The following is a 19,944-nucleotide window of genomic DNA, read 5'->3' as shown; positions in this document are numbered from 1 at the left end:
ACTAAATTAACTAGAAAGCGAATTATATTAAAAGATGAAAATATGAGAAAGGGCTTTTCCGGTTAAAGTCAGGTTCATGCTTGATTCTGTGAGTTGATCACCAATGCAAATGTAATACTTGTATAAACAAATAAATCAGTTATGGTCATTAGTACGACCTAACAACCTCGCCTTTCCTTATCTTTTTGTCAACCAAGGTACGACCGTTGACGAGATCCCTAATTAATAGACAAAACTGGGAACATCCACAAAATTTAATCTATTAATAGCATTAAGAATTAGAAAGGCCCAATTCTAATTAACAAATTCCTATGGGGATAATTCGTTTAAATTAGATAATGCATTCCCTATAACATAACTAACTACTTTGACGTAATTAATTATGCTACGTTGCTCCTAAGTATTGAACTAAATAAACAATTACATGGGTTTGTAAAGTTCAATTAGCTAAGCAAACCTTCTTCATAATGAACAATTCGCCACACTATTCATAAATTAGATGTTTGTAATAAGGGCACAGAGAATCACATGAATACTTATTTACAAGTGTAAAAAGAGCAGATTAGATCTCACAACAATTTACGAATCAAGCAATCACCTTAACCTTAACCAGAAAATGATGAAATTTGCTGAACATTTTAATGAAAGAACACACTAGAAAGTGGAATACCACTAACTCTAGGTAATGAGGCTAAAGAGATAATATGAAAGTAAAATTATCTATTCAATTCAAAGTGTGTTAAACAAATGGAGAGGCCCCCTATTTATAATAAAAGCCTCCTACGAATCTAGACATTGGTTTCTAAAATCTCAACAAATCATCAATCATGTATTTCAAGGAATCCTTTCCAAAATTCAACAAATCATTCTTTTTTTTTTGTCTTGCGAAAATCGCATCTTTCCTTTCTTCATCCTTGTTGACCAAATCACTGAGCGTGGGCACATTTAGTCAATCCCGAAAAACTGCCTTGAAATCTTTTCTTCCTTTTTTGGTGCCTTGAATTCCCATTTTAACCTTGATTTTGCCATCTTTATCCCATATCATCCCTTTTTAGTTGAATATGCAATAAATTCACAAGATTAGGAAAAAATTTGGTTCAAAAAGGAAGATTAAATCACTATAAAATCATGACAATTTGTGTAGTCATAATTATGTGGTCTCAATGTGATTCAAAGCAAGTTCTAGGAACAAAAAGTCGTAGAAGTATTTTCTCTCAAGAAAGAATGAAATATTTTATGAAAATGATAAGCTCAAAATCTCGCGAGGTGTGCTTTAGTCCACTAATCCTATAACAAAAGATTTCAATTCAATCATTTTGGTAAAAATAAGTTTTCAACTTGTGAATTATCCTTAAATATAAAACATGTATTCTTTTGCACATAATGTCATTAAGTCAAGAGTGGTCCAAAGTTGAAAAGGTTTCATCATGTCAAAATTTTCCACAAAGATTTGTCAAAAAGTTCTTCATTTCAAGTCAACTTAGAAAAGGAAAGGAAATTTTTTTCATTAGGTTCATCCCTCAAAAGCTTTCATCAAGCATTTCCACCAAGCACCAAGCATATCAAGAATCATTTTTTTTTTAATTAAGCACAAAAATCCTTCCAAGCACATTCAATGAGCATATTCAACAACCAACAATAACCAAATTCAACAAGCATATTCAATCAACCAACAACAACCAAATTCAACATGCATATAACCATACCCCCACACTTAAAATCCACATTACCCTCAATGTGGATCATGACATGCAACTCAAGGATTAAAATTAAAATGAGAGATAGTTAAAGGAACGTCCCTGAGTGCATGAGCACAAGAGCTTTTCTTTAATCCTTATTCAGGTATTAAAATTAGCCCTCCAATAGCTATCTATTGTCTCATCGGTGCACATTCAATATCCATTGTTATGCTTAAAAAGCATAAGCAAAATCAAACTTAGTGCACCAAATAACATTTCCATGCTGCTTACAACAAAGAGTTAGGGGATGTAAAACATCTAAGCTCCTCATTAGTCTACCACGACTGAATCTTGGATAGCTATCCCTAGACAGGGATCCAATTCCTATATGGAGAATTTTATGAACAATATTTGTGTTTTAGAGTTCCACAACATCTTCTATCATTCCAAATGATCAAAGATGTTTTTAACATCTAGAACACTAAGAGCACAATTGAGCTCCCATTAACCTTCCACATTGTCCTTGACTAAGTCATGTACCTCATGAACTTGTCATAATAAGTATTCTAGATATAGGATGTTCAAACCTAGTTTGAGCTCCACAACGGATATTATGGCTCCAATCCATTTATCCAGTCGATGTCTTACAATGCTTCTCCTTATCCGGTTAGATTCAGAAATTCTTACCTATCAGGTAACTGGTGCTTTCTGATCGTCCTCTGGAGAACTTAAATATAGTAAGTGAAGATTTGATTACAAATAATGTTTGCATTATTCCATAATGAACCTGTATAAATCAGACTCCGAGTCTAATTTGCCTCCAAGCAGTCTCTTGACGTATGCAGGACTATTCACTATACTCAAGATTTTGTTAGGATACAGGCTTGCCAATCCATATCAGATATGGTGTTTGGATCACAACCTTAAAAAAATGCCATGTTTTCCAACTTGACGATTTTTGAAAGTCTATATCCCGATGGGCCAGGTAATTCAGTAAAATACCAATCGAACTATGAACAGTCAATGTTCGATTTCTTCCTTATCCGAGAGAAATCAACATCCTCTCTTCAGGAAGAATTTCACTGAATGAGAATCCCATTCTTATTTAGATACTTCAAGAACTCTCACTAAATAAACACCATCTCGATCTAATTGAAGGGTTTGTATCATAACCAGTTTGGTTCTCCACTTCAAATCTAATTGCTAGATTTTTTCAAAAGTTTTTAAGCTTGTGAACCCTCTACTGGTTTATGTGTACTCAGTAACCTATAGATGTATTTGAATCTAATCCACTAGATCATTTTGACAAGTATTTCTTTGCTCACAAAATGCTTTCACGGCTTTCTTCTTTCACAAGAAGGATTCATAAGTTAGGAAACTCAAATAATTTATATCTAGACTCTTTGAATCTACCAACTTACTTATCCTAACTGGAGGGATATGGCCTAGCTTATACAAGCTACTCTTCGTAAGTTTTTTTCTTGACTATCTAGCCATTTGTTTTTGAGCGTTCATAATCCAATTATGACATGAAGTACAACAATTTATAACTTAGTAGACTCATTGTCAAAAGAATCTTTTATAGTCTAATTTGTCCAACAATTGACTAACAAAAATCTATCACGTTGGGTTACATAATTGTAAACTATCTTAACATGAATACTAATAGCTAAGTTTACTTAGTCTTATAGCTTTTGCAGTAATGGCCTAGCCATCGCCTAGCTTTAAGAATATGTTACTTAGCGTTCTATTCCTTTTCATTTCTGCAAACCATTTGCAGAAATGCACTTCGAGAGCAAGTGTCCAACACCTGGGAATAGAAATAGAAATTATGTTTGTTAAACAAATGTCATAGCTTAGGTGGAGAGGAGTTGACAATACTCCCTTTTCCAGTACCTCTTGGAAATATATGTAAACATCAAGTGTAAATCTTGACTGCCGAACCATTTTTCCATTTTCATTTACCCTAGCCCATCAAGGGGATAGGAGCGCTCAAAGCGCTTGCAACGACTGACTTTGCTCCATCCTTCTTCCTCATTCAACGTCTGACACCCTTGCCTTTCGTTCTTGGTGTTGAAGCCTCCAAATCCATATCGATGGCGCAGATTCTTCAATCGTTGACTCATATTGTTCCAACCATTTTTATCAACTCATGAATGGTTATCTTAAGCCGATCTAGAGTTCATAATAAATAAGTGGGGGGGGGGGGGAATGAAGTGACTGAAGGGTTATGTCAATGTACATCTCATTTTAAGATCAACATTGAAGTCTTAGAGCTTCTCCACAAGGGATAGCATCTTAACACCATGTTTACGTACAGACGATCTTAAGTCATCTTGGCTTCGAAAAATACTCCCTTCACGGCATATCTAATATGCCTATTCAGTGCTGCATAAATTCAATTTATGTGGAGCATTATTAAGCCAACGACATCCAGCCTATCAAAATGCTCATGGATGATGAAAGCAGGTATGACGCTGTGGACCTTGCGATTGTCCTCATGCCTTAATCCTGAACGTCAAATGTTCTTTAAGTAAGACCACTTTCGCAAGTCATATGGTAATGGCTTATCCATGGCATAAGCCAGGTTTTGAAATTGAGGACAATCCTCCGACTTTGCCGGCAATTTATTAATTGTGTTTAATTAAATGAAATAAATCTCAAAAGTAAATAAAAAATAAAAATCAAATCTTAGACATGCATTCAAAACGCAAAGCAGAAAATAAAATAGATTATGGTAATATTGTGTTTGAGTTAAGACTTGGCCTTTCAGTCATTAACTACTCCCACTATTTCTACAAAATCCCACTACTCTTGGGTGGGGTTTTGGAAAATCCATTCCTAGTGGGCTTGGGATCCACAAGAACAATTTACATGTCCCACTTTTACGATTCACATGTAAAAGGCCTTGTGGGAGGCAACCAATGTCATTCTCATTCGATGAGATTCCTAAGATGTTTTGCCTCACCTCTTCGCATGATTTTGAGGATTCCAAGCGAATCATGCTACTCAATGTTAAGCCCGATCATCAACCCAATCACACATCAATTGTCCCCCCCCCCCCATGACTCGTGAGACAGGAAAACAATGACCGTGTCCTTTGTTCATAACAATAATGTAGCTTGGCTTCTATACCAAATAGGCCACGACTCGTGAGACCACATTTGGATAGTGGTAGCTTCATCATGATATTGTTATAGATGGAAGGCTTGAACAAATCGAAACACCATTTAGACCCAAGTCCATTATGGGCTTAATATTCATTTAGTGTCAGTCTCAACCCATCAACCAAATCATACCTCAACTGTTGCCCCCCACGACTCATGAGACAGGGGAATAATGAGTGTGTTCTTTTGTTCACAACAATGGTGCAGCTTGTTTCTATTCCAAATGTACCACGACTCATGAGACCACACTTGGGTAGTGGCAACTTCCTCACCATATTATTGTGGATGGCAATGTTGGATAAATCAAACCATTTTGATCCAAGTCCATTTTTGGCCTAACACTTTAACTTGCTCCAACCAAGTGAGACTTAAATTTGAGTGTTGACTGAGACCTGATCACATGATTGTTTTTCATGCATAAACATCAAATATTTAAAAACACTTAAATTAAAAAAGCATCACACGCAAAAGAACCTAGCACACCCCTGTTGGATGATCATGAGCCCAACTTATGCGACCCACTGAGTCCGCAGTGAGTCTAAAGTAGGGTGGCCCTATGCCATTACAAATTTAATTTACCCATGAATATATATATGGGCCTTGTAACTCCTCCGTGGGCCTCCTCTATGGACCTTCTTCTCCATGGGCTTACTTTTGTGAAAAAAGATCCTAAAAAAAAAAACCTAATCTACTCTCATTACAATTTAAAAAAGAAACCTCGATCAGCAATCAAGGGGACTACATAGTGGGGAAGGAAAGCAAGCCTTATTTTTTCAAGGCAAAGAATGATGGAAGGAGAGAGATAATAAAAGGGCACATCGGCTCACCCAACATAAATAGAATAAATAAATACATTCAAACGACGACAATGTATCATCTCTTTTGCTCTCAAGGACCCAAGGTAGGCTGGACTTCACTATTCTTGGGTCCTTTCAAGATTTCCCACAACCAATTTATCTTATGGCTTGCCATTTTGGGGAAGTTATCTACTCTTGACAAACCATGGCTGCACCACACCAGTAAGGCATGTGTCCTTTGCCAAGATGGGATCTTTGAGACACATGAACATTTATTCTTTCAGTGCCATTATGTCCGTCAGTGCATTGCAGATATTCAGAGGACTATAAGGGTCCGATGGCCTACTCGATCATGGAATATTTTCGTAGAGTGGATGCCGCTTAAATGGAGTGGGAAGCACATCATTAACGCCTCATACTGTGCACTGTTGGCGTCGTTAGTGTATCACTTATGGCAAGAATGGAATCAATGGATCTTTCAGCATACTAGCCGTACATATAACACCCTTGCTAGGATTGTATTGAGGAGATTAGACATGTTATACATAGTCATACCCTCCCCTCAGTAGTTAGTACATGTGCTCTTTATCGATTTTGGAGGATCCCTTGGTTTGACGAGTCCTCAACTGCTTGAACCGTGTGGTTGTATTTTACTTTTTATCTACTTATGCAATTTACCTTTACCGAAAAAAATACATTCAAACGGTCAAGGGCTCCATGATCATCCATTTTCATGAAACTAGCATAATAATCCAAGTACACATAATATACAAAAATAATACATTCCATGTATAATAAAAACCATGATATCTAATACCAGAAAAAATAATTATATGTAGAAAAAGTTGTAATTAAAAGGATGATCAAAATATGTTCGTCCAATGCACAAAATAAACCATATTAATAAAGCAATTTAATTTCAGAAAAAATCTAATTTAATCCAAAATTAAATTAGCAAAAATTAATAATTTTCATAAAATGCGCAGAAAGTAAAAAAATTCAATTTTTCAAAGAAACGACAAAAAAATGGCCCAGCCGACCATTGCTGGCCTACAACCGTGAGCAGACGGTAGCACGTTGGCTCCCGTGCCAGAACACACGAGCGCACAGATGGCTTGCACGCAGCGTCTGCGCAGTGCGCCCCAGCGCCTGCGCATATACGGCCGCACAAGCGTGTAGTCCTTGTGTAGCACGCCTGTGCATGCACGCTGTGCAGCACCAGCCGGAAGTTCACTGCTACAATACTTGTTAATTTTTTTTTGATCCCACACATTAAACTGAAAAATAAAATCCAAGTATTGACAGAAAAATCCATTTTTTTCTCAAATACTTAAATCAACCAATTAATCACATAATTATCAATAAAATAAGTAATTAAAACATGCTTAAAAAATTATTAAAATATATTGGCATGCTTCTTCACATAAAATCGATAGCCTCTATATCGAATCGGACTTTGATACCCCTTGAAAGGATCCTGTTGTACGGCCCGGGAATGGGCTAGCAGAAGCGGTAACGAAAATGCATATAATAATTAAATTTAAAGCATAAAAACAACGAATCCAAGGGGTGTATCCTTGGAGTTCCCGGGCGTTTGATGTAGTATGAAAATTACGCAACAATAAAGTATAACCATACGAAGCTATAGTTTGAAAAAAGTAAAATAGAAGCGAAAATTAAAATGAAAATTTAACTCTTAAATTTCAAGCTTCCAACCGGTTAGCTTCGCTGAACGTTCCCCCGAAATTCCAAAATAGGAATCTCCAAAGGTGATCCACACCACACCAAAAATCGAGACCTTGATACCTTTGATAGCAGAAATCAAGATAAAAAATCATCCTTTCAGAATGATAGAGGGGCGGCCAAAACAATGATGGAGGAGGAGAATATTTTGTGTTGTATTGTGTAATGAATTATTACCTAATAGTCATACACAAAATATATTTATATACCTTGAATAGATAAATAAGAATGTGTCTAGATACATTCTATTATCTACAAGCCAACTCTTCAATCCATTCTAAATAGAGAAGTGTCTAATTATGACCAAGCTAGCAATTTCCAAAAATGTAATTCTTTGATCAACTTCCCCTCCATCAATTTTGCTAGAGAGCCTTAATCATTGGGCTAAGTTTATGTAAAATAAGTTCAAGGCCAGATGAATTTTAATTAAATTCAACTTAATAAAATCCATTTCATTGAGCCCACTAGGTTTTTAATCTAATTAAATACTGAAGCCCAAATAGTCTTTATTAATTAATGAAGTTAAGCCCCTTGAAATTAATCCGATTAATTTAAACTTGGATTATCCATCCAATGGACCCCATGTGCGAGTAATCTAATTACTTACATCTTATGAAATTAATTCAAAATTAATTCCTTGTCCTTTCTTTGTGATTTGTGTGCGACTCTTTAGGTTCACCTTTCAGCTAGACTTGGGCTAGTGTCCAACTATTATTAATTAAATCTAATTTAATTAATATTTCTTGATTAACTTTTAATCAAGAAAGCCTGTCACCATGGGTGGCTGTCTAGCAACGACCATGGCACAAGAGACTAGGTGAATTGCCGTGTGAACATTTAGGCTCCTTAGTCCATACGGCACGGTCCTTCCGTCTACCATTTCTTGGCCTTAGTTTAGGGCATGGAATTAGGTGTTGGTTCCCATCTTGGACTATACGTCTATACTTAATACTTCAGATCACTTTACACCAAGTTTCTCGACATAGGAACCTCCTTTTTTCTATTTGATCAATGACGCTGGCCACAGGTTCATAAAGCGTGAATGTATCTTCAGTGCATAGGAGATACCGCTGTCACATATGGAGAGGGGATGGATCCTCTTCTTGGAGCTCACCGTCCTAGCTACATACTCCGATTGTAATGGACAAGGCGTATGATGATCATGTCTGTGACACAATCACCTCCCATGCGAATCCAATATACAGTCATCGTATGCACGTGACTGTCATGATTCCTCAAGTCTGAGGACTACTCACGTACTATCGGAGCCGGGTTTGGAGTCATATTGACCAAGCCTCCAAGGCTTCCATATGACGATCCCCGCGAGTCAGTTCAGTCAGTTGACCACCTTGTCAACCAACCCACTAAATTGCATAAACGTAAAACATTTGTCGCCGATGAAACGCGGCAGTCATCCAATGAATGCAATACTCAGCCCAAGTCTCAACAGGAGTCTAGATGCCCAGTTTTGAGGTTCATGACTTGAAACGTTTCAAACCAAGCCTCAGAAGTTGGTTTTATAGTCACCACCCAATGTGCAACCCAACTACGTGAGTTATTGAATGGTCTGTGGGCATTTGTCGTGATGTGAAAGCAATGCCTAATGAAATTGGTAAGCACAAAAGACACATGAACCAAAGACGAACACTTACAATATTCGTCAAAATAATATTGATTAAATAAAGATTTCTTGAATGATTCTCAAAACCGTCAATCTAATTGGCTTTTAGTCACCTATTGTAACAGTACCCTTGGTGTTCTCTGGCGTTTGATGTAGTATGAAAATGAGAATAAAAAAGTTCATACGAGGCCATGATTATAAAATCAAGATAAGAGGTACCTAGTGAGAATACCTCTTGAAAAATTCAACTTTGTAACCGGTTAGTTGTGTAAAATTGTTCACCCAAGATTCCAACATAGGAATCCTCCAAAGATGATCCACACTACAACCGAACGAATAGAGGCCTTGATCGCTTTCCTAGAATGGATCAAATCCAAACTCTCACCCTAGTGAGAGAGGAAGGGACAACCGAGAGTGTAGGAGAGGGAGAGAAATTCTGTTGTTGTCTATAATGTAATTATTTCCTAAATAATTATACACAGATATGGTAATCATAGCCTTGAGTTCCAAGAAGAGGATCCATCCTCTGTCAAAACGTGATAGAGGTGTCTCCTATGCACTTGGAGATGCATTAACACTCAAAACGTGCATGCACGCGACTGTCACGGTTGTTCAAGTCTGAGGACTACTCCCGTACAATTGAAAGTGGGGACTCAAGTCATACCGACCAAGCCTCCAAGGCTTCCATATGACGATCCCTGCAAGTCAATTCAGTCGATTCAACACCTAGTAAATCGACCCATTAAGATCGCATAGACGTCCCACGTTTATCGCTAATAAAACACGACACTCATCAAATGAATGCGACTATTAAATGCAATCCTCCATAGGACACTTCGATATCAATTCCCGAGGTCCTTGACTTGGAATATTTCAGACCTAACCCTAAACAGTTGGTTTCATGACCGCCATCTAATGTGTAGTCCAACTATTGCACAGTTGTTCAAGGTGGTCTGTGGACTTTGTTGTGATGTTTCAAAGAATGCAAACATAAATATAATGAGCACAATAAATGAAATGTCAATAGCGAATACTCATTTTATTCACTGAATAATATTACATAAAATCGAGTTATTGTCAGAATAAATTACAAGCATGCCAATCCAATTGGCTTTCAGGTCACCTACTCTAACAATCTCCCACTTGACTTATAGCCAATCACACATCGACCTCAAACTTATATTATCCAGATGCCAAGCATGGGCGATTTGCAGCATCGACTTAGTAAGTGGATCCGCTATGTTTTCTGCTGAGCTGATTTAGTCCATCCTGACGTCACCTCTGCTCACCATCTCTCTAAGCAGATGGTAGCATCTAAGAATATATTTGGAACGGTGATGAGATCTAGGTTCCTTTGCTTGTGCTATCGGCCTATTGTTATCTCAGTAGCTAACCACGGGCTCAGCAATGCTAGGTACCACACCCAATTCTTGGATGTATTTTTTCATCCAAATCGCTTCCTTAGCAGCTTCTGAAGCCACTGTGCATTCAGCTTCCGTGGTAGAATCCACTATGGTATCCTGCTTGGAACTTTCCAAACAACCACACCACCATTCAGCTTGAATATAAAATCTGATTGAGACTTGGCATCATCATCGTCAGATTGGAAGAAAGCGTGACTATAGCCTTCCGATATCAATTCTCCATTATCGTAAATCAAGAACATATCTTTAGTCCTTTTTAGGTACTTAAGTACTGTCTTAATTGGCTCTAGTGCGCCTCCCCAGCGCATGCCTGACATCGCACCTGGTCATTGGACAGCATACTGAATGCTTCCAATGGCTAAAGCATAGGGGATGCCCGACATCCTTTTAAGTTTTTCATCAGTCTTAGGAGACTGCTTCTTGGACATCTTAATCCCATGCCTCTCGTTTTGAGTTCTCAATCTTGAATCTATTCAAGACTTTCTCAATGTACGAGGATTTGGTCAACCCTAACATCCTTCTAGATATATCCCTATAGATCTTGATGCCAAGGATGTAAGAGGCCTCACCCATATCTTTCATGGAAAATTGTGTGGACAACTATACTTTATTGTCGTTCAATATCTTAACATCATTCCCAATGAGTAGGATGTCGTCTACATAAAGTACAAGGTACGCAATCGCGCTCCCACTGATCTTCTTGTATACACAAGGATCAAATTCATTTTTTATGGAAGCATAACCCCATATGACCTCATCAAAATACATGTTCCAGTTTCGGGAAGCTTGTTTGAGGCCATAAATGGACATTTGGAGATGACAGATCTTTTGTTTTTCTCCAGTAGAAGTGAAGCACTCCGGCTGACCTATGTAGATCTCTTCCTCAATGAAACCATTGAGAAAAGCCGTTTCCACGTCCATCTGCCATTTTTCATAGTCATACCATGGTGCTATGGCAAGCAAAATCCGATGCACTTGGCCATAGCTACGGGTGAATAGGTTTCCTCAAAATCGACACCGGGTTGTTAAGTGTATCATTTGCCACGAGCCTAGCCTTGAAGCTGTAACCTTCTCATCAGCTCCAAGCTTACATTTTTAGATCCATTTGCACCTAACAGGCTTAACACCTTTAGGTGGATCTACGAGGAGCCAAACTTGATTTGAACCCATCGAGTCCATTTTGGACCTCATGGCCTCAAACCACTTATTCAAATTGATGTTTGACATTGCTTCTCCGCACGTCTTTAGATCATTGTCCAAATGAGTAGTCAGTCCCGGGAATCTGTACCTATTAGGTGGTCACGATTCCCTGGTCAACCTACGGAGGGCTGGACAACTATCATTAGGAACTATAGGCTCAAATGATGTTCCTTCCTTCTGCCGAGGTGTCTCACTTGTTTCCTCAAGTAGCACCTCATCGCTTCAGCTATCCGTAGGAAAATCCTTTTTCAAGAACACTGCGTTTCTTGCGACAAAACATTTTTGCTCAAATAGATCATAGAAGTAGTATCCTGTAGTTTCTTTTGGATATCCGACAAACCTGCACAGACCAAACCTCGAGTTTAGTTTGTCTCCTACTAGCCTCTTGACTTATGAGAGGCTACCCCACACTCTCCAATACTTGTAGGATGTAGGTTTTCCATGCCATATCTCATATAGTATCTGGAGGACCCTCTTAGATGGCGCCATCTTAAGTAATTTGGCCGCCGTCTCAAGAGCGTGACCCTATAAGGAAGGGGGCAATTTCATAAAATTCATTATGGATCGAACCATGTCCAATAGGGTTCGATTCCTCCTTCCTGCCGCGCCATTCAGTTGTGGCATTCCAGGAGGAGTCCATTGAGATTGAATTCTATTCTCCTTTAAATAATCAATGAATTCACCACTTAAATATTCTTCACCTAGATTTGACTGAAGGGCTTTAATTTTACGGCCATTTTGATTCTGGACTTTAAGTCTGTACTCCTTGAACCTTCCAATGGCCTCAAACTTATATCTCATTAGGTAAACATAACCATAAAGTGAGTATTTAATTATTAAGGTTATGAAGTACGATTATCCTCCTCTAGTTGGAGTATTTAATGGTTCACACACGTCTATATGGATCAAATCCAAAAGACCGTTCAAAAGTGCACTTTGTCTAACAAAAGGCTTCTTAATAATTTTCTCTTTCAGACAGGATTTTCAAGTCGGTAGCTTGTCCAAATCATCTACCTTTAGACTCTTAGAGTCTACCAATTTCTTCATCCTATCTTTTGAGATATGGGCTAGCTTTACGTGCCATAGCTGTGCGTTTTCATGATTATCTAGTTTTCATTTGTGTTGGGCAGTCATAATCGAATTAGACTGTTGGAGAATATAAAGACCATTTACTAATGTATCAAGAATATGAGAGTTATTATCATTAAAAAAAAAACCATTTTGATTGATCGCAAATATATAACCATCATTGTGTAGAGAAGAAATGGAAATAATATTCTTGATCATGCTTGGTACATAATAACAATGTTTTAATTCTATCCGAATACGATCACTAATGACTAAGTCAAGAGATCCCACGGCTTCCGCAGTGACGGTCTTCCCATCGCCTAGCCTTACAATCATTTCATCCTTACTTAGCATTCTGCTTCTTTCCAACACCTAGGAGTTATTGCAGATGTGAGCTCCACAGCCAGTATCTAATACCCAAGAAGTAGAATCAGTTATCATATTTCATCAATCACAAACATACCTGGGTTGGAGAGGAGTTGTGGGCACTCCCTCGTCCAGTGCCCAATTCCTTGGCAGTGGTTACAGACATCATTCACCTTTGACCGTTGAGAATCGCCAACCTTTCCTTTCCCTTTGCCCATTTCCACGGGAGTTTGGATGCGATGACTTTTCCCTTGCCCTTCTTCCTCTTCCAGCATCCAGCCCTCTTGCATTTCGCTTTGGAGGTTGAAACCTCTCCTACCAATACCGCCGGCGTAGACTTGTGGGTCGTCACCTCGTATTGGACCAGCATACTAATTAACTCATGAATGGACTTTTCAAGTCCATTCATGTTATAGTTAATAATAGTCAGGTCATAGGATGGAGGAAGTGACTGAAGGATCACGTCAATATACATGTCATTGTCAAGCCCAGCTTTAAGGTTTTCAAGCTTCTCCACTAGGGATACCATCTTAACCTCGTAACTTTGTACAGACGATCCTTTGGCCATCTTGCTCTTGAAGAATTCTTTTATAGCGACATATCTAATATGCCTATCAGGAATCTCATAAACTTCCTTCATGCGAAGTATTATAGAGGAAACATCATCCAACTTATCATATTGCTTTTGGATATCATTGGACATTGAAGCCAATATGATACTACGAACCTTGTGATTGTCCTCAAGCCATTTATGGAACATGACATGCTCTACGGGCAAGGACCCTTCCGGCAAAGCCGTTGGGAGTGGTTTGTCCAAGACATAGCTCTGGTTCTCGAAATCTAGGACAATCTTTAGATTTTGCAGCCAATTTGTTGTAGTTCATGCTATTGGATTTATTAGTCTCCATTTTCATGGTTAAAGCATTCTTAGATATTTTCTAGACAATAGAATATTAAACAGAAATCAATGAATGATTGTAATATATGATTAAGCTTAAAGACTTGGTCTTTAGTCTTTAACTCTCCCACTATTTATATGAAAGCCCACTACTCTCAAGTGGGGTTTCAGGAACAATATTTCCTACTGGGCTTGGGATCCACGAGTGAATTTTCCATGCTCCACTATTACGATTCACATGGCGAAAGCATCATGGAAGGTATCCAATACCATTCTCATCGAATAAGATTCCCAACATCTTTTACCTCACATCTTCACATGATTCCGAGGACTCCAAGCGAATCATGTTACTCGGTGTTAGGCCCGACCCATCAACCAACTCATATTTCATTCGTCTCCCCCCACGACTCGTGAGATAGGAAAACGGTGAACATGTTCCTTTGTACACAATAATTGTTCAGGTTTCCTCTATTCCAAATGTGCCACGACTCGTGAGATCATACTTGGACATCGATAGCTCCCTCACCACATTGCTATGGATGAAGGCTTGGACAGATCAAAACCATTTTCATCCAAGTCCATTATGGGCCGAATATTCAACTTGGTCCAACCAAGTGAGAGTTATTTTGAGTTTTAGACCGAGACCTCATCACAAATTAACATTGCATAAATAAGTATCATATACTTAAAGCATTTAACTAAATGCATCGCATGTAATCAAACCTAACGTACCCCTATTGGATGATCACGAGCCCAACCTATCCGGCCCACTAAACCCACATTGAGTCTATGGTCATTCTAGGGTGGCCCTATTCTATTACAAAGTATTTTTTACGCATCAACATATAGATGGGCCTTGTGATATCCCCATGGGCCGCCATCTCCGTGGGCCTCATCCTTCGTGAGCCTTCTTCTCTGTGGAACTTCTTCTCCATGGCTTGCACAAAAAGAAAAATTTCACCAAAAATGTCCTACACTACTATCATTACAATTGAACAAGAAACCCTAATTTTGGGGGAGTACATCAGGAGGGAGATAGCAAGCCTTATTATTCCAAGGCTAACAATGAGGAGAGATGAATAAAATCACAAGGGCTGACCGACCACCCAACAAAAATTAAAAGATATGCATGCGGTCTAGGGCATTCAATGCATGCAATTAAATCAAATTAATTAAGCCCCCTTCATTCAATGCACGCAATTAAACCAAATTAATTAAGATAATTTAATTCTAGAAAAAGTTCGATTTCTTCAAAATTAATCAGCAATAATTAATATTTTTCAGAAAATATGCAGAAATTGAAAAATTCAATTTTTCGAAAAAATGACGAAAGACGGCCCAGCCGTCAAAAGCAGCAGCAGTGGAGCGGCCGCACGGTCGCCCGCAAGCATTGTCCAGCACGTAGGCTCTCGGCCGCACGTACGTTGTGCACTGTAGGTCGGTAGTACACTGCTACAGTACCATTTTCTTTTTAAAATCATTCAAAATTACAAAAATTTAAACAAATTAATTTTCTCACATAATTGGTCAAGAATAAGCAAAAAATATATCATGCTTCAAAAGAAATAAAGAACATATTGTCATGCTTATTCACACATAACAAAAGGCACTACATCAAATCTAGCTCTGGTACCACTTGAAAGCACCTTGAAGTGGGAGTGGATTGGCTCGGGAAGGGCAAGCGAAAGCGGCGATAATAAAATGCATAAAATTAAAATAAAAACGCAATAAAATCATAGTTCGAAGGAGTGTACCCTTAGAGTTTCCGGGCAATTGATGTAGTTGTTAAAAATAAATGACAATGAAATTAACAGGGCTAACAGTTGGATACAAAACTAGAGGTGCATAAATCATAAATCATATTTTCAACCTCCTATGTTTGATCCGTTCACGCAAGGTGTCAATGTCGAAACCTTCTAAAGTTGCGTTCACACTACACCGGAACTTGGGACTCAACTCAATTTGCTAGAAACGAATTGACGAAAAAAACACACCAAGTGTGTACAAGAGGGGGTTTGCCCAAGTGGAGTAGTTTGAGAGAAACAAATTATTTTTCTTACTTTGTTATGTGTTCATTAGTTATTCCAAATAAGAATATTTACATATATATATATATATATATATATATATACCTTGTATGGATTTACTAGAATCTGTCTAGGTCCATTCTACCATCCATAAAGTAATTAATCATTTACTACAAATAAAGGATGACTAACATGACACTTTCCAAAAAGTGAAATTGTTAGTCGATAATTTCCTTTTCTAGAATTTTTCAACAACTTAATTATGGTGTAATGCCCGATTTTATTAAATAAAATACAAGGTCCAATTAATTTTAATTTAATTAAAGCCCACATAATTAAGCCCATCATATATTTAATTCAATTAAATATATGAGCTAATAGATTTTATTAATTAATAAGTCCAACTTATTAAATAATAAGGGCAAGCCCAATATAAATTAATCCTATTAATTTATTCTTGGGTTCTTCCATCCAATGGATCCCTCTCATTTATAAGTAATCCAATTACTTATGGAATTAATTTCTAATTAAGCTCCTCATCCCTTCTTGGTGATTTATATGTGACTGTTTAGATTCACCTTTCAGCTAGACGTGGGCTAGTGTCAAACACTATTATTAATTAAATCTAATTTTATTAATAATTCTCTATCAATTCTTGATCAAGAAAGCCCGTCATCATGGGTGGCTGTCTAACAATGGTCCATCGCATTAGAGACTAGGTGAATATTCATGTGAACTCTTGGGCTCTCGAGTCCATACGGGTACGGTCCTTCTATCTATAGTCTCTTGACCTTAGTCGAGAGTATAGAATTAGGCGTCGGCTCCCATCCTAGACTAGGCGTCTATGCTTAATACTTAAGATCGCATTACACCAAATTGCTCGACAAAGGAACCTCTTTTTCCTATTTGACCAATGACTATGGCCACAGATTTATAGAGCGCAAACGCATCTCAAAGTGAATTGGAGATACCTCTGTCACTTTTTTGACAGGGATGGATCCTCTTCTTGGAAATCACCTTCCTCGCTATATACATTGACTATATTAGATAAGGCTTATGATGATCATGTTTGAGATACGGTCACCTTTCGCAAAAATCTAAGATATAGTCATCTCATGCAAATGGCTGCCATGATTCCTCAAGTCTAAGGACACACCCCTACTATTGGAGCTGGGAATTCGAGTCATACCGACCAAACCTTCATGACTTCGATATGACGATCCCCGCGAGTCAGTTGAGTCGATTCGACACCTAGCCAATTGACCCGCTAAGATGGCATAGACGTCCCTCTTCTATCGCCGATGAAACACAACACTCATCAAATGAATACGACTCTTAATTCAAATCTCCATGGGACACTCAATGTCCATTCGCAAGGTCCTCGACTTGGAACATTTCATACCCAACCCTTGCAGTTGATTCCATGACCGCCATCCAATGCGCAATCCAACTATTGCATGGTTGTTAAAGTGGTCTGTGGACATCTATTGTCACGTCAAAGTAGTGCTTGACGTAATTTAGTAAGCACAATAGATACATGTGCAGGAGATGAATACTTACCATATTGGTTGGGACAACATTACGTAAATAAAGATTGCTTGCATGGTTCTCAAAAAATCGTCAATTTAATGGTTTTTGGTCACCTATTCCAACAATCTCCCACTTGACCTTAAAGCCAATTGCTCATATTTTCAGAGTCATTCAATTATAAGTAATCTGAGATACCGGCTAGGTCTTATGGGTTTACTTTCATTTCTGCCGATATATCTTGTGGTCTAACTGCACGTTACATCTTCCTATTATGGCTCCAAGCTGATGTTGGTGTCTAAAATTTTTCCTTTGACATGTGATGAGATCTCGAACCTTTTACCTTGTGCTGTAGCCCAGTTGTCATCCTGCAAGGTGACTACTGGCGCGGCTATGCTAGGTAGCATACCTAACAGTTGGTCATTGTTTTTCGATCCTAACCGTTTTCTAATATAACTTTTAAAGTTTCCATACATTCAATTTTCCATGATAAGGGTCCTTATGGTATTCTACTTGGGACCTTGCCAGTATTACCACATTATCATAAAATTCGACTGTACGTTCATTTTGAGATTAAATATTATTCATATGATGCTGGAAGGTACTATCGCTATAGCCTTCCAGAATCAACTCTCCATTAATGTGCATCAAGAGTTCTTCTTTAATCCTTATTCTGGTTTTAAAGATAGCCCTTCAATAGCTGTCTGTTCCCTCGTCGATGTTCACTCGATATCCATTGTTATGCTAAAAAAGCATAAGCAACATCGAACTCAGTGCACCGAATAACATTCCATGCTGCTTACATCAAAGACGTAGGATGTCAAACATCTAAGCTCCTCATCAGTCTACCATGACTAAATCTTGGATAGCTTATCCCTAGATAGGAATCCAATTTTATGATGGAGAATTTTATGAACAATGTTCGTGTTTTAGACATCCAAAGCGTCTTTCTATCATTCCAAATGATTGAGATGTTTTTAACATTTAAAATACTTGAAACACAATTGAGCTCCCATTGATCTTCTACCTTGTTCTTGACCAAGTCATGTACCTCATGAACTTGTCAAAATAAGTATGTAGGATATTCAAACCTAGTTTGAACTACATAGTGGATTTTATGGCTCCAAGCCATTAATCCGATCGATGTCCTTCATCAATTCTCCATGTTAGGTTTTAGAAACTCGTACCTTTCAGGTAACTGTAGTTTTCTGATCGTCCTTTGGAGAACTTAGACATGGTCAGTTAAGTTTTGATTACAAGTGATGTTTGCATTATTCCATAATGTACCTGGATAAATTAGACCCCCAGTCTAATTTTCCTCCCACTAGTTCTTTAAGGTATGCAGGACCATTCCTCATACTTAAGACTTTTGTAGGACACAAGTTTGCCAATCCATATCGAATATGGTGTCTGGATTACGACTTTAAGAAAGCACCGTATTTTACAACAGGATGGTGTTTCGAAAGCCCACATCCAGACGGGCCAACTAATTTAGTGAAGCGTCGATCGAACAATGTCCAATCAAGGTTTGATTTCTTCCTTACTAGAGACAGTTCTACATCGTCTCTTCCGGAGGAATTTCACTTAATGAGAATTCCATTCTCATTTTTGGATGTTTTAAGAACTTCCCACTAAATACGCACCACCTCGATCCCATCGAGGGGTTTGTCTCCATAAGCAGTTTGGTTCTTCACCTCAAGTCTAATTTCTCCAAATCTTTCCGGAAGTCCTTAGACTTATGAAGCATCTACTGGTATTTAAGTAGTTAGTTACTTACAGATGTCTATTTTGGATCCAATCCATTAGATCATTTTTTATAAGTACTTTTGTCCCACAAAGTGCTTTATCGCTTTTTTCCTTTCTCAGAAAGGATTCATAAGTTAGTAACTCAAATCGTCTGTTGCCAGACTATTTGAATCTACCAACCTACTCATCCTAACTAAAGGGATATGGCCTAGCTCATGCATGCCATTCGTTGTAAGTTATGTTGTTGACCATCCATTTTAGTCATTTTTTTAGCATGCATAATTCAATTATGTAGTACGATAATTTAATAACTCAACAGACTCGAGAGAATCCTTTATTGATCAAGATTATAGTCTAATTTGCCTAGAAATTGACTAACAACTTGATCACACTGGGTTACATAATTGTTTACTATTTTGACATGAATATTGTTAGTTGAGTTTATTTAGTCTTATTGCTTTTGCAGTAATAGCCTAGCCATTCTTTAGCTTTAAGACTACTTATCTTAGCATTCTATTCCTTTTCATTTCTACAAACCATTTGCAGAAATGCCTTTCGAGAGCAAGTGTTCAACACTTGGATCTTTGCTCAACAAATGCCATAGCTCGACTGAATGGGAGTTCATGATACTCCCACTTCTAACGGCCTTTGGAAATTTCATGCAAACATCGTAAGTAAATT

The 19,944-nt window shown here is 38.0% G+C and overlaps 1 protein-coding gene across 1 annotated transcript; it reads right to left on the bottom strand.

Moving 5' to 3' along the window:
* LOC105158667 lies at nt 13,235–13,768 on the bottom strand. Its single transcript, XM_011075497.1, has one exon. It carries the CDS (start codon nt 13,766–13,768, stop codon nt 13,235–13,237), a length of 534 nt encoding a protein of 177 aa, XP_011073799.1.

The sequence above is a fragment of the Sesamum indicum genome, linkage group LG1 (genome assembly GCF_000512975.1).
Source record: "Sesamum indicum cultivar Zhongzhi No. 13 linkage group LG1, S_indicum_v1.0, whole genome shotgun sequence".
In the NCBI taxonomy this organism is placed as follows: domain Eukaryota; kingdom Viridiplantae; phylum Streptophyta; class Magnoliopsida; order Lamiales; family Pedaliaceae; genus Sesamum; species Sesamum indicum.
The sequence above is the reverse complement of the archived record's forward strand: the minus strand, read 5'-3'. Positions and strand labels throughout refer to the sequence as shown.